The sequence below is a fragment of the Culex quinquefasciatus genome, chromosome 3 (genome assembly GCF_015732765.1).
Source record: "Culex quinquefasciatus strain JHB chromosome 3, VPISU_Cqui_1.0_pri_paternal, whole genome shotgun sequence".
NCBI lineage: Eukaryota > Metazoa > Arthropoda > Insecta > Diptera > Culicidae > Culex > Culex quinquefasciatus.
The window spans coordinates 42,156,229-42,169,528 of record NC_051863.1 but is presented as its reverse complement, the minus strand read 5'-3'; the positions used below and the strand labels follow the sequence as shown (position 1 = coordinate 42,169,528).

The window sequence follows — 13,300 nt, the reverse complement described above, 5'->3', positions numbered from 1 at the left end:
TGGTTTTTTTATGACCCGCCCAGGTCAGCTACATTTCCTCCGTGTCTAGACACGTGAAACGAGCCAACCTTCGCCCAACCCTCTACCATATGGGTAGTCTCGTTGATCGTCAATGAACACCTTCTCCCTCGCGCTCCACCGACTTTGCCACAGCATCAGGTGTTCACAGGGAAGGGAAGTGGATGATCAAATTCGATGGGCGGCGAGCCCATTCAACACAAGAGGGGCCACTTTTCCACTCACTTAACCACGTGCAATTCCCGCGCTGATATGCAATTATGTTCCGCGGAGTTTGCATGCTGAGGCGGGGGACCCGCTAAGCGAAGGGGAGAGGCAACTTAGTGTCACTTTTTGTACGATTTTTTTTCTGTTTGACAGAAGGAGGTGTCTTTGTCGTTTTATTGTAGCCCGCGTGTGAAGGTGCGCATTTTCTAGTGGTTTTGTTTTGGTGCTCCACTGTTTGACCCTCGAGAGGGTGACAAGTGTCTGCCGCAACTCTACATATCCTCGAATGGCGGATGTAAAGTCAATAGCACAGCGTACAGCAAACACAAATATACAGACATAGTCTGGGCAGTGTAGTACGGTAATTATATGTTTGGGTTGTGTAGGTAAATTGGACAGGCTTGTCTTGGAGGGGACCGGATTTCGTAAATTGAGACACTTTTTTTTATCCATCGAGATTGATTCAGTAGAGCAACCCGATGCCGGTGACAACCTTGCGCAGCCCAAGGAAGCGTGTCGAAATTAAATTGATTTTAGAATTGCAATCGATGACTGGACGGATTTGATTATGTTGTAATCAAGTTGTGATAGCTAATTGATTAACATGTTTCCCAACATCCTCTATAAAGGAGAAAAGCTCGGAACTTAACCTCAAAGGTAAACAACCGAATGAACTTTTTTGACAGGTGTCAGTTCCGGGACTTAGCCTTTAAAATAATAATTTTGTTCCGGTTGTTCCGTTTTGTATGGACACAAACACGACCAGGAACACGGCAAGGACACGGCCACGGGAATGGCCAGGAACAGGCACCTACACGGCCAGGGACATGAAAACGGCCAGAAGCACGGGCACGAACACAGGTAAGAGTCCGGACAAGGACACGGCCTAGAGCACGGCCACGGGAACGATTAGGAACAGGCAACTACGTGGTCAGGTGCACGTACACGAACACGGCCAGAAGCACGTACAAGCACACGGGCACTTATACGGAAAAAACTCGGGTTATGACGTTTCGCGCATTCGGAAGCAAATTCAAAATCAAAAAATGCTAAGTCCCGATTTGACACCTGTCAAACCACTCAAATGGCACTCACAAAATGAATACTGAGTTCTTTGAGTTCATTTGCTACGTCACGGTTTTCTTGCCTATAGAGGAGAAAATCGTGACGTCAGAAATGAACTCAAATCACTCAAAGTTCATTTTGTGAGTGACTTTAACATTTTGGCCTAGTTTGACAGCTACCTCGTTCCCAAGTTTTCTGTGGGAGAGAAAAGGAGGCGAATACTTTATGAAAATCATACCTGTCAAAATTTCTAGCCTCAAAATTTTGTCGCGAGTTGCTTTTCTCCTCTATAGAAGAGAAAAGCAACTTGCGACAACATTTTGAGACTAGAAAATTGGACAGGTATGCTTTTCATAAAGTATTCGCCTCCTTTTCTCTCCTACAGAAAACTGGGGACAAAGTAGCTGTCAAACAAGGCCAAACTGTTAAAGTCACTCACAAAAATAATGAACTTTGAGTGATTTTAGTTCATTTCTAACGTCATGATTTTCTCCTCTATTCAAAATAAGAATCTTCAATGCAACTATTTTTTTTAACAATATTGAAAAAACTATTTTTAGAAGTGGAACTCAATCCACTTTAACGAATCATCTTTGCGGTTAACTTAACGCAATAGAGGAGAAAATCGTGACGTCAGAAATGAACTCAAATCACTCAAAGTTCATTTTGTGAGTGACTTTAACAGTTTGGCCTAGTTTGACAGCTACATTGTCCCCAGTTTTTTGTGGGAGAGAGAAAATCATACCTGTCAAAATTCCTAGCCTCAAAATTTCAAGTTGAAATAGCAGATTGATTTAAAATATGGCCAAAGCCACGTGGAGCAGTTAACATATCTTTACAGTGTAACCTATGGTATTTGCATCCCAAGATTAGTGCGATCGTTTGTTCCGCGGCACGTTACGGAGGGAGCACTTGAGAAGGCTTGCGGGCAGAACGACCACTAGCGTAGCTGTCCAGCCCCTACGGACGCTACCAACGCTGCACCGCTAGTTGCGCTAGTCACCGCTAGGAGCGCACGAGATCATCGCAAACGCCCGCCTTGGGTAGCGGCGATGATCAGGACGATGGGACGATGGGACAAAGGAGTCCAGAAGGGGGAGGTTGAGGATCGCTGGGAAAACCCCGCCATTGCAACGGTCACTTTGCCTGGTATTTTGTACAAGAACGGTCGATACCCGTAATATCACCGTTTCAAAAGTGAAGTTTCGGAAGTGAAGTGGAAGTAGATCCGGTAGACGCCATCCCGGAGGAAAGCCGTCCGACGATCTGGAGATCCGGACGCAAGCAGGAGGAGCCTGCGTTGATTTGTGGACATCCAGGTAAATGTCGTTGCTTCCCGATCTATCGCCGTCCAACCTCCCTCCGCCATCGCTAATTTCCGTCCCATTGTGCCCACAGAACCCCTCGGTGTTCGTACGCTTCGCGTACAGGCCGGCACAGACGCATCCGTCCGCCGTAAGCCACCCGACACCCGCGGTATTCCCCGCGCGGTACCCAGTACCGCCGAGCACGATCGCTCACGCACGAGGATCGCCCGCGACACCGTTCCGGTGTGGGAACCGCCCTCGCGACGCCGCCATTTTGGTCTGCGGACCAACCGTCGCGAGATAAGACGCCAGCCTCGCCAGCCGTTACACCAACCGACGCCGGAAACCAGGCAGACCGGTGGATTCGTCCGCCGTAGTCCCAGAGTCCGTCAACACACTCGGGAACGTCGAGGCAGGTGGCGCAGAAGAGGGTCGAGTACGAGAACAGTATCTGACCGCCCATAGTGGTCGCTGAACGTGAGAGGAAGACGTGTCCCGCCCCGGTTGACCGAGTCCCGGAGGTCGGTGGAGGCGTGTAGCCGTTGTTCGAGGAACGCGAGCTGAGAGTGAGCGGAAGCAGCAGTTCCGGAAAGGGGCCCCGACGAAGAAGAAGGAAGAAGGACGTGTGAGGTAGGATTAGCTAGTAAGGAAGTGGGGATCGAGGAACAAAGAACGAGCAGCTTGAGTCTGCGGAATAAAACACGAGTTTCCGGAATAAAGTGGGTTTGTTTTGTCCGTAGGTCCAATCGAGTGTTTCCCTTTCCGATTCCGGATTAACATGCCGACCCTGAGGCAAAGAGGGGGGTCTCACTAATGCTGGGGTAGCCCACCATTAGTTACAACAGTTTAAATTAAATATTATTTAAAAAAACAAACAACATTTTTGCAAGCTTCAAAAAGCATTTTATAGATAGGAACAAAATCTACAAATTGCTTCGGAAAAAATTGCAAAAATGTTGCGTCGTTACAGAAAAATCGACAAATTAGAAAAGCGTAATGCATCGCATTAAAAGAGGTTTCTCTGTATTTTGTTGTTTTTTTAACTGCATTATGAGGTTATGTAACGTTCAAATCATTAAATCACTTACCATTTTGGCCATTTTGCGAAATTTAATCACCGCTACGGTCTGGTCAAAGCACCTGTTTCCCGGTTGATTACTTTCACAAAGAGCTTTTTATCACTCCACCACACCGTATTAGGTTTAGTTTTGGTGTTCTTCTCTCACACACTCACACAATGTCCAACAGTCCACTAAAAATATCCAAAATCACTGCAGATCCAATTTCACCAAACACGACAGCGCCGCAAAAAAAAAACTCAACCAAATCCGCCTCCGGGTCGCCACCAAAAAGTAAAAGTCCTTCGAAGGTCGTCCGTTCGCTTTCTCTCTCGATCACCCCCAAGCTATTCTCCAGATGCTTCAAACGCCAACCGCGCCACGTGCGTCACCCGCGACAGTATCCTTTCGTCCCACGTGTGCGTATGTTTAATCACGCCAACCGCCGGCACCAGACTAAAACAGTTCGATAGGGTGTTTAAGCAATTTATATCCGTCCAGCGGCGGCGGTGTGATGCTGCAACGTTGCAACTTCCAGCCGAGAGACCAAGCGCTCTTTTGCTCGAGTTATTTTTTACACTTTCGTACAGGTAGGCCGTCTTAATTTCGTTTGTTTTTACAACTCACACCGGTTGAGTTTGGCGTCGTGACGGGTCGTGCTGTCTTGTTGCACATTGGTTTGTTGGTAATATGGGCCTGAGTTGTCATTTCCATAGAATTCTCAATCTTCGTATCTATAAGACAAGTTTTCAGACTTGAAATATTTGTCTCAAACAACAACAACAACTACGTCAAACTTGTTGCCTTTATGACAAATGCAATTTGACGCACGTCATACAAATCACTTACCTGCGGCAAGCCACTATAACGACAACAAGCTGTTTGTACTACGCGCGTTGATCAGTCGGCAAATTTCTGAGAAATTATGCTCACGCTCTCCGCGATCATACCTCTCTTTATTCACAGGTGAAGTTTAATCAAGTCCTGCACGCGGAGTTGCATGTAGCAAAACAGAAGGTTCCAAGCGTGTTGCGCGACGCGATTGTAGTGTCACGTCGCGTTGTTGCAAGGAGGTTTTTGAGCGGGATTCCAGTGAAGAGCACACACCGGCTGGTTGGCATTGGAAATTGTGGATCTTTGAACGGTTGGATCTTCATCTTCATAATGCCGGTTATTGATTGTTTTGGCGAACTTGACCATGGTGTTGTTTGGCTTTGGCTTACGTTACAGGGGTTTGTTCGACGAGTTTGATGCATAGAGAATGACAATTTGATGAAAAATTAAGCTTTTACAGTATGTAAAAAAAGTATTTACACCCCTTTGGCATTATGCACATTTTGTGATAAAACATGTTAACAATTTAAAGTTTGACAGAAACCTGGTACTACGTTTTGTTCAGAAACACTTGCCGAACATTTTGCTATAAAAAGCTCATGAAAAGATGATTTCCATAAAAAAGTTATAAAACAAATACTATTACAGAAATAAAAAAGGTGCAAAAAAGATTGTACACCTTTCGAAAAATTAACATAAATAATGTCATTTGTTGACAAATCACCATAAATCCAGTCTCCTAACTCCAAATAGGCATCCTTGACTGATTAAAAAAATAATTTGGATTGAATATAAAGTTTACTAACTACTTAGTATAAAAGTTTATACAACTCTGGAATTTCTATATAAAACTTATCTAAACATAATGTTGCAAACTTTTAATTTACCTAAATGTCAATATATTACCATATAATTGCTAAATAAACATTCTGGAGTGGGTATAAAACCGTTTTAGTGGTCTTTGTATCGCTAGAATATATTTGTGCAAAAAGTAAGTTTGATCCACGAGAACAAACATTACGAAATTCCATACATTTTTGGCAGGTTGCTCAAACGAAACCATAACAACGTTTTTGCCTAGGTATTTAAAAACGTGGGTTTTATAGAAAACCTAGATGTATGGGTATAAAAAGATTGGAAATTTTATGCCCTTTCCGATGCCACATAGGTTGACTTGTGAATTGAGGACCGGATCGGATTTTCCGACGACGTAATTCCGGGTTGGTACGAAATTCCAACGATAAATGTATTCTAGCGATACAAAGACCCCCAAAACAGTGTTATACCCACTCCAAAATGTTTATTTAGCTATTCTATGGTAATATAATGACATTTAGTTAAATTAAAAGTTTGCAACATTATGTTTAGATAAGTTTTATGTAGAATTTCCAGAGTTATATTAACTTTTGTACTAAGTATTTAGTAAACTTTATATTCAATCCAAACTATATTTTTAATCAGTCAATGATGCCTATTTGGAGTTAGGAGACTGGATTTATGGTGATTTGTCAACAAATGACATTATTTATGTAAATTTTTCGAAAGGTGTACAAACTTTTTTTGCACCTTTTTGATTTCTGTAATTGTATTTGTTTTATAACTTTTTATGGAAATCATCTTTTCATGAGCTTTTTATAGCAAAATGTTCGGCAAGAGTTTCTGAACAAAACGTAGTACCAGGTTTCTGTCAAACTTTAAATTGTTAACATGTTTATCACAAAATGTGCATAGTGCCCAAGGGGTGTAAATACTTTTTTTACATACTGTACGTAAGTTATGTAGTTTATTTAAGTTATTTATTTTCATTTACCTTATTTCATACTACTTCACATATTCACGATTTGTTGAATAAACTTGAACGAATGTAAAAATTACGTATTTTTTAAAATTTCCAATCAATTAGCGTAATTATGGATTTTTCTGCTGTTTTTGAATTCAGAACCACAGATAAGAAAAGATTTTTAACTTTAGGAAAACTTTAATTTTGTACTTTCAATGATATTTTGCAAATGATCGGTAACTGTTAGCAGATTTTTACTTTTTTCTTCACAATTTGTTTTTTTTGTTCCACATAATACTCTTTTTATGATAGGGCAGTTCTGAAATTATACTGGATTATTTTTAGCACTTAAATAAATGTCAACGTAAAACCGCTATTTCGACTTATATTCAAGTAAATCAACCTGCAAAGTTTATGGAGCTGAGAAAATTTATTTCAATGCGAGTCGAATAGAATTTTGAAAACATTAATAGAATTTCTTCACGTTTGGTACCTTACCAATTTTAAAACAGTTAATATTAAGTGAATCGGATGTATGGACTACAGATGTAAGCATAATTATATTGCTCATATTTGAAAATAGAATCTTTTTTTCGGTGTGGTAAAAACCTGGATAGTAAATAAGCTTACGTAAATAATAAAACGAGTCAAATTGAAAAGCTGTTGAAGGCAAACTGAAGGGAAATTGGACGAGCTTTCCGGTTAAAATATTTACGAGATTGAGAAATCAAGTCTTCCATATAGAAATTGACAAAAACCATAAAAAACCTATTTTTTCAACATTTTGCCTTCCTCACTGAGGTAAGGCTATAACCCTGCTCGAAAAATGAACTTTTGAAAAACAGCTCGTAGACCTATATTCATGTATACCTATCGACTCAGAATCGAAAACTGAAAAAAATGTCTGTGTGTGTGTGTGTATGTGTGTGCGTATTCCCCTTGGTGCTCAAAATTCTTGCCAAGTTTTCTCGGCACTGGCTGATGCGATTTGAGTCAAATAAGTTGCATTCGATCTGATTTGGTGCCCCATACTGCACTATTGAATTGTTTGAAGATCCGATAAGTAGTTCAAAAGTTACGTATAAAAAAGTGTCAGAGTTGCGAATCGGATCTCACATAAATGTATGTAAACTATATCCAGACCCCTCACTCGACCCATCGTTGGTTAGGTTATCAAAATACCTTTCCAACGAGTCCAAAACTTTGAAGTTCTGGCAACCCTGTCTCAAGTTATGATCACTTAAGTGATATTTATGTACTTTTTTGATGCTGGATTTCACTTAAATGCATGTAAACTATGTTCGGATCCATCATCCAATCCATCGTTGGATAGGTAATCGAAATACCTTTCAAATGAGTCCAAAACATTGGAGATCTGGCAACCCTGTCTCGAGTTATGACCACTTAAGTGATATTTATGTACTTTTTTGAAGCCGGATCTCACTTAAATGTATGTAAACTATGTCCGGATCCATCATCCAGCCCATCGTTGGATAGGTAATCGAAAGACCTTTCCAATGAGTCCAATACATTGAAGATCTGGTAACCCTGTCTGAAGTTATGACAACTTAAGTGATATTTATGTACTTTTTTGAAGCCGGATCTCACTTAAATATATGTAAACTATGTCCGGATCCATTATCCAACCCATCGTTGGATAGGTAATTGAAAGACCTTTTCAATGAGTCCAAAACATTGAAAATCTAGCAACCCTGTCTCAAGTTATGACCACTTAAGTGATATTTATGTACTTTTTTGAAGCCGGATCTCACTTAAATATATGTAAACTATGTCCGGATCCATTACCCAACCCATCGTTGGATAGGTAATCGAAAGACCTTTCCAATGAGTCCAATACATTGAAGATCTGGCAACCCTGTCTCAAGTTATGACCACTTAAGTGATATTTATGTACTTTTTTGAAGCCGGATCTCACTTAAATGCATGTAAACTATGTCTGGACGATCTTCCGACCGATCGTTGGTTAGGTAATCAAAAGACCTTTTTAATGAGTCCAAAACATTGAAGATCTGACAACGCTCAGTCTCAAGTTATGACCGCTTAAGTGACATTTGTGTATTTTTTTATTGAGAAACAAGCCTTACCTGACAAAGTTCGTTCTGCCTTTTTTCGTTTGTTGACGTTTTCAGCCTCCTGTGATCAAAACTTAATTTTAACCTTTCCCATACAATCTGCAAATTTTCCGGAATCGGTTGTAAATTTTTGGCACTCACGAACTTACCATACGAACCCAACGCAACAAAGAGCACCTCGATCGGACGTTCCGTGTTGAATTGATTAACGTTCGAACAAAACCGTCGAAATTTTGAATATATATAGAAGATAGATAGAATTTGTGTCCAAACCCATCATATCACCGAATGTTGGTAAAAAGTGAGGAAGGCAACAACCACATAGGTGGATTAAGTTAGTTTTTATTTTTAAAACCGCTATAACTTCACGAGGGTTGGACATAGGATAATGGTCAATATAGAGACTTTTATGTAAAATTGTCTAGGGAATTCCCACCATCGGTTTTTGAAAATTTTGACGTTTAGACCACTTTTCAAAAAACCGTTTTAGTTAATGATTTTTGTATTTTTTTTTTAGGAGAGACATACCATCCTGCATTTTTCGTGCGTCTTTTTGTCACATTTTAGGCCATTTTCACAAAAATTTTGAACAAAGAAAAAATCGTGACATCACCTTCAAATTCAACTTTTAAACTAAAAAATTTAAAAATCTCATAAAAGTGGAGTGTATTTATCTTTCAGTGATTTTTAGAAAGCCCATCAAATTTCCTACAAGTTTGTCTTTGACCACTTTTGATACGATGCAACGGCTTTGAGATACAGTAATTTTTAAATTACAAAATACAAAAATATTTAAATAGTTTTGAGTACAATTGGCTACATATACACAAAAATGGCTTATATAGGCCTAGGATAGCATGTCTAAAAAGTTCCATTGAAAGTACCAGACAAATTTCCGATTTGAGCTGGAATTGCTCAATAAACAAAAAGGTTCAACTTGTAGTCTCAATTTACTTTATAAGTAAGATGCTTTGAAAGCGATTTCCAAAACAAGTGGCTAAAATATTCATAACTAACCAAGGGCACCTTGAATGACATAAACTATCTTGATTTATCTGCCCTTCATTTTCGAAAGGTCACAGACCTAGATCCGATTGACATACATTACATATCTTAAAGACATCAATCGCTCAGAAACCTTCATCCGATTTTCGGATGACCAAACGCTTTGATGGGTCACCTTTCAGATAACACGTGACTGCGGGACAGTTTCCCACTCTCCTTGGGTCTTGATTTATTGGCCTGTTTATCCACGAATTGACGAGTCAATTAGCTTGGTATCTGTCGTCTGCTGTGTCCATTACATTACAACAACCACTCTATTTGGAGTTGTCTAACAGTTCGTTTGACTATCATTAAAGTGATAGTTTAAGTTTTTCACTCAGACAGATCATCACATTATCCATAACTCTCTGCTGGAGATTTCTGGCGAAATTAAAGAAGAGAGTTACAACCGCGATGCCATGGTTAGTTCACTTCTCAACAAAACGGTCATAAATCCAACAATTAATCACCAAAAAGCAGAGAAGTTGTCATTTGCAGTTCCCCTCTAATCTAACTTTTATGCATACTTCTAATTGACGTTGTGCAATTTTTAGCATGATGTTAACGGTTAGGTAACGGATTATTTTTTTCTGAGTTAGCAAATCTTTCTCATTTTGGAAGAAATCACGTGGCGAACAAAGATTTTGACCAGCTTTTGCCAATCAAAAGTTGTTTCGCGAACTCGGACTTAGGTTTTGTTTTGGCACATGCATTCTCTTCAGGCAAGGCAACTTTGGTTAATTTTAATTTGCCTTAGGCCAGTTATTCGAAACATGCGATTTAGTTCGTCACCCTTGAATGATGCATTGAATTTTAAACGGACAACATTTTTGTGTATTGTCAAACCGTACGCAAACAAGTTCATTCCATCAGTTATAAATTCGAAAAATTATTGGTTTCAACTTATTCCGCCTCAACTAGACACGACAATACGACGATTTCATAATCAAACGCACACACCTCAATCATAAATGTTTCAATCTTTGATTAATCCAATAAACCTACCGGTTCGACCCCATACCGATAGTGTCCAGGCACATCTAAAACAGCCTGGCCTGAACCTGAACCAATCCACCCCCGGCTGGGCGTGCTAAAAAGCTCTCGTGACTTCAAGCGACCAGCGACTACCGATCTGGTCGATGGAGACAGCAAAAAAAAAACATAACGAGGGGCACGAGCCTTTGAAGTACTGCGCGCGTGCCAGCCGGCTACTCTCCAGATCGATCAGCAGAAGCTCAAAATCGTGAAGTCTCGCCCAAACGACTTGATCGCTGTCATCGAAACACTGACCAGCCGTTTGCTTGACGGGGGTGTTTTGAACAAAGATAGTATAATTGATGCTTTTTGCTCTGTCTTTTGCTGTGGGAGATTGGCGGATATAATGAGTTTATTGGAGCTGTGTGCTAGCATCAACATTAGGCAAGGCGGTGGGTGGCTTGAGGTGGGCTTGACAGTGAAAGTGATCATTTGAATCTGAAGAAAAAGAAAATTACAAATAATATGTACAGAATTGATTGTATATCATATCTCAGAATTTTACTAGACAAATTGATCTGTCCCACAAATTCGAGCTCTGTAATCGACACATTCTTCTGAAATATATATTACACAACTCGACATTTTCGAAGATGATGTCAGCAAATGTTTCAGTTTCGCCAAGGTACGTACGATAGATGTGGGCTTCTCGGGAAAGGTTTTTGATCCGGATAATTTCTCCTGCATCGTCTTCCGCAAGCATAATAATTCTGCTGATTGTTAATTCAGTGCCTCTAAAAACAAACTTTTAATTGGAGTCTCAAACTCACTTTCACAAAATAAAAACAAACGAGACGAATGCTAATTATTCAACTTAATTTCGGTTAACGGTGTGCAGAATTTTTGTAAATTAGTACAAATTTGACAGCCTTTGCAAAAAAATATTTTAATTACCAAAAAAAAACAAAAACAAAAACAAAAACAAAAACAAAAACAAAAACAAAAACAAAAACAAAAACAAAAACAAAAACAAAAACAAAAACAAAAACAAAAACAAAAACAAAAACAAAAACAAAAACAAAAACAAAAACAAAAACAAAACAAAAACAAAAACAAAAAAAAAAAAAACAAAACAAAAACAAAAACAAAACAAAAACAAAAACAAAAACCAAAACCAAAACCAAAAACCAAAACCAAAAACCAAAACCAAAACCAAAACCAAAACCAAAACCAAAAACCAAAACCAAAACCAAAACCAAAACCAAAACCAAAACCAAAACCAAAACCAAAACCAAAACCAAAACCAAAAACCAAAACCAAAACCAAAACCAAAACCAAAACCAAAACCAAAACCAAAACCAAAACCAAAAACCAAAACCAAAACCAAAACCAAAACCAAAACCAAAACCAAAACCAAAACCAAAACCAAAACCAAAACCAAAACCAAAACCAAAACCAAAACCAAAACCAAAACCAAAACCAAAACCAAAACCAAAACCAAAACCAAAACCAAAACCAAAAACCAAAAACCAAAAACCAAAACCAAAACCAAAACCAAAACCAAAACCAAAAACCAAAAACCAAAAACCAAAAACCAAAAACCAAAAACCAAAAACCAAAAACCAAAAACCAAAAACCAAAAACCAAAAACCAAAAACCAAAAACCAAAAACCAAAAACCAAAAACCAAAAACCAAAAACTAGTAAAAATATCGCTCTTAATGTTTGAGCATTCTAAACATAACTATTTAATTAAAATCTAAGTTATCGCAGTTTTTTTAAAGCGTATTGCGAATAAGATTGCCTCAGTAAAGTACAAGATGTAAAAAGGGTAGCATTTCGACCATAGGCTTACAAAATATAATTGATTTCAATAGTTTTCGATCTATTTTTTTTATTAAACTGCATTTAAAGTTTAAAGATTGTGTGGTTTCGAAAATATATAATTAAGATTTGTGTCAATTTTAAATCCTGAATTTACTCTTTCATCGATCTCAAGATCGAGCCCTTTTTGTTTCACTTCTTTCGCCGTCCTTGGAACCATTATCCAAATATGACCAACTGATTCACGCCATGAATCACTCATGGTTTTAGCAGCCATGCATGCATGCCACTCGTGGCCAATGTAAATTCGCCCGCAAATCGAATGCCCTCACGCCTACCGTTAAGAATTAGTGTCTAATGAACCACATGAGAGTGCCTTCAAATCACGACCAGTTAAACTTCTTTTTAGGAGGAGGCCATCTTCGAGATGGTCAGTGCCCCTCAGCTATAGTGTTTAATGGACCTCCACCGCCGAATGAGTCTGTATCAACGGCATGAGTCGTGGGTCGGTTAATCCACACAACAAGTTGGAGTGGATAATCGATTTATTTGCTTGCCCATCCATCCAAAGTGTGAATCGAAACATTTTTACTCAATGAAATGAAAACATCTCAAACATTTAAATAACATACTCCCAGCGGAGCACAAGAGTTGGTTGGCGATCGATCGTGGCCGGACAGCAAGTGCAAATTAAAGCCCCACATTTGCTCTATATTGGGCTGTGAGGTCGTTATTGGGCTTGTTTTTGCGCTGCTTCGATGAAATGACTGTTATTATGATTGTTATTGTGCCATTGTATCCCCTCGGGGGAGGTCTACTCCGCTGTGAGTCTCCGCAGATGAAGAAAGGGAATGTCGTAACACTTTGGGGTGGAGCGCAAAGTTGCCGCCGAAGAAACAGTCACCTTCCTCTCTTTGGCATGTCACCTGAGCCGGAGAGAGAGGGTGAGACACTTCAAGAAGCCCGAAAGTGGTGCAAACTATGATTGATCGTATCGGTTTGTGTCAGTTTTCGGAACCTGTTTCGAACCGGACAGGAGAAATTTCGACGTACAAAAAAGCGCCAAATTGCCCTCATTATAGCACAAAAGGGTATT

The 13,300-nt window shown here is 39.5% G+C and overlaps 1 protein-coding gene across 1 annotated transcript in view; it reads right to left on the bottom strand.

The window, feature by feature from the left end:
• Positions 1-3,847, bottom strand: part of LOC119770296 (extensin-3-like) — a 46,610-nt gene extending 42,763 nt beyond the window's left edge. The window contains exon 1 of the mRNA XM_038264906.1: positions 3,686-3,847. Within this exon, the coding sequence (XP_038120834.1) occupies positions 3,686-3,697 (12 nt within the window). The 5' untranslated portion in view covers positions 3,698-3,847. The remainder of the gene's footprint in view (positions 1-3,685) is intronic.
• Positions 3,848-13,300: the final 9,453 nt, after the last annotated feature.